The sequence below is a fragment of the Scophthalmus maximus genome, chromosome 11 (assembly GCF_022379125.1).
Source record: "Scophthalmus maximus strain ysfricsl-2021 chromosome 11, ASM2237912v1, whole genome shotgun sequence".
Lineage (NCBI taxonomy): Eukaryota > Metazoa > Chordata > Actinopteri > Pleuronectiformes > Scophthalmidae > Scophthalmus > Scophthalmus maximus.
The window spans coordinates 24532501-24535000 of NC_061525.1; the positions used below are offsets into that span (position 1 = coordinate 24532501).

The 2500-nt window shown below is 49.1% G+C and overlaps 1 protein-coding gene across 3 annotated transcripts in view; it reads right to left on the bottom strand.

The window, feature by feature from the left end:
* The window catches only part of LOC118297898 (P2Y purinoceptor 14-like), a 4321-nt gene extending 2046 nt beyond the window's left edge, over positions 1–2275 (bottom strand). The window contains exons 1-3 of one of the 3 annotated variants that reach the window (XM_035621939.2): positions 2000–2275; positions 1753–1915; positions 1411–1667 (exon numbers count right to left, since the gene is read on the bottom strand). In XM_035621939.2, coding sequence (XP_035477832.2) covers positions 1411–1667; positions 1753–1915; positions 2000–2088 — 509 coding nt within the window. In that variant the 5' untranslated portion in view covers positions 2089–2275. The remainder of the gene's footprint in view (positions 1–1410; positions 1668–1752; positions 1916–1999) is intronic. The other 2 variants (XM_035621938.2, XM_035621940.2) reach the window with 2 other exon arrangements.
* Positions 2276–2500: the final 225 nt, after the last annotated feature.

Genomic DNA, 2500 nt, shown 5'->3' on the forward strand with positions numbered 1-2500 from the left:
AGAGGGATGACGGGAACATCCGCCACCTGAACCAGGACCGGCGCGGGAAAATGGATGGTTGGGATCTGAGGCTCATTTCCTGCAGCAGATTCCAGGTCTGAGTGACGATCGTGTTTCTCTGAATATGATGAGTTTCCATCCGTTTGCCAACACATGAGCCAAGACAACTTTATGAACAGATAACCTGTGGAGGTTTGTGTGGAGTTCCTCAGTGTCCTTGTTTTAAATCCACAGGTGGAGGTGAAGGTGAGAAGTCCTCGACGGCAGAGAGCAGGCTGTCGTCATGACTACCACTGTTGAGCTCACGACACTTCCCTCCACAGCTTCATGTTTCACATATGAGGAAGCAAACGTCTGTTTCACCCGAGTTTTAACACGTTTTTTTTTCTGTGAAGCTTCATTTGAACAAAATTTACAAACTATTCAGATGAATCATCTTCATTTTGTGTGTATCTCATCAAACCACATCCTGAAGCAGCATCACATCCTCAGCTGAGACCACAGACGAACGACAGGTTCCATGTTGGTCACCCAAACTGTTTCTCTTCAAGAAGTGTTCAAGTTGACAGAGAATACAAAGCCAGAAGAACACAACTCGTCCTGTGCATATTAGATGTAAATAAATATCTAATAATATCTAGATTTTTTTAGTATATAAACAAATGAAGAGAAGAAAATGACAAATCAACAGAAGCCTCCTGAATCGACGGGCGTCGGCCTGTTGCTCTGTTTCCTGCTGCAGGTGTGTGAGGATGAATCCTCCTGGTCTGTTGTTTGCATTAGTAAAAATGAATCCCTTGTTACAGTTTCTTTGGGTGTTTTTCCATGTGTCACAGACACTCGTTCGTTCTTAACGTGCGTTAGTATCTTGTCTGTCAACGGACTGATGGTCAGAGTCCATTCTTGAGCTGAGGAAGCAGATTCGTCTTGAGAAGGAAGACTGAACGTCCAAGGTTCCATAGTTCACTCAGACGGACACACGACATGTGGAGGCTAAATGTTCCTGCTTGAAACAAAGACACGTCATCAATGACGCATGTGAAACAACACAGGCCCAAACAAGGATCAGGTCAAATTTCAATGTCACGAACATCGGCTCGCTGTGAGAGAATAACAATACGTCCTGACTGTTGGAATGTTGAGTGTAGTTGCCAGGTTGGTTTCCCTTTGTTTCTATGGAGACAGCCATGCACTGACCACTTGTTGATCTATGTAACGTACCGGAAGTCTCCTCGCTATATTGGGCTCTTTGAAATAAATACTTCTGCTGAAGACTTCCACGGTCTCCGTCTTCCTGATTCAACTGCATCAATGTTTCCGTTACAAATACAAACGCTTTGCTTCAGCTCCTCACAATCAGTTTGAACGTGTTGGGGATCTGACCTGCAGCCGGCCCATGGCGCGTCCTACCTGTGGGCTGCGATGAAGCCCATGAACAGGATGCTGGCGTACATGTTGAGGTAAAAGGCGGAGGAACCAAAGGAGCAGTAGACCTGGTGGACGGGGACGGAGCTGCTGGCGTAGTTGATGATTCGTACAGGGAGACAGAGGCTGAGCAGGAAGTCGGAGGCCGCCAGGTTCTTCAGGTAGACGGTGACGCTGCTGGTCGTCTGCTTGGCTCTGCAGAAGTAAACCCTCAGGGCGAAACCGTTCAGGAGCAAACCGACCTGCGGAGGAATCAGGGAGAGGAAGGTTCTCAGCACGAAGGTGTTTCCTCGTCAGAGCGAAGGTTGCTGAATATCTGAGACCCACCAGGAACAACAGGCTGTAGACCAGCACCAAGAAGACGTGTGGCGAGGTGGCGGCCTGTCGGCAGCGAGTCGCGCTGCTCGCGTTCATCTCGCTGGTGACGGACGACAGGTCGGCGGACGAGGTCGCTCCCACTCCTCCGAGGTCGCTCATGTCCCCGGATGCTCTGGAAGCAGACAGATGGACTGTGAAGCGTTTGAATGTGGTTGAAGCTGAGAGGGACGTGACAGAAAAAACCTCCGAGACGAACCGTTGGTCGACTCGCGTCAGGTCCGACTGCAGCCGGTTCTCGATCTGGGCACGTTTACATGAAACACCGACATTTTGCCCGTAAATCATTTGAGGAGCGATTGTAAATCACGTTATTCTGGGACAGTGGAGCCGCAAAGTTCCCAATTGACTCTGATCCACGATCCACGGACGGGTGCAGGTCACATGGTCACATGGTCTCATGGTCTCATGGTCTCATGGTCACATGGTCTCATGGTCACATGGTCTCATGGTCTCATGGTCTCATGGTCACATGGTCTCATGGTCACATGGTCTCATGGTCACATGATCACATGGTCTCATGGTCTCATGGTCACATGGTCACATGATCACATGGTCACATGATCACATGGTCTCATGGTCTCATGGTCACATGGTCTCATGGTCACATGATCACATGGTCTCATGGTCTCATGGTCTCATGGTCTCATGGTCACATGATCACATGGTCTCATGATCACATGGTCTCATGGTCTCATGG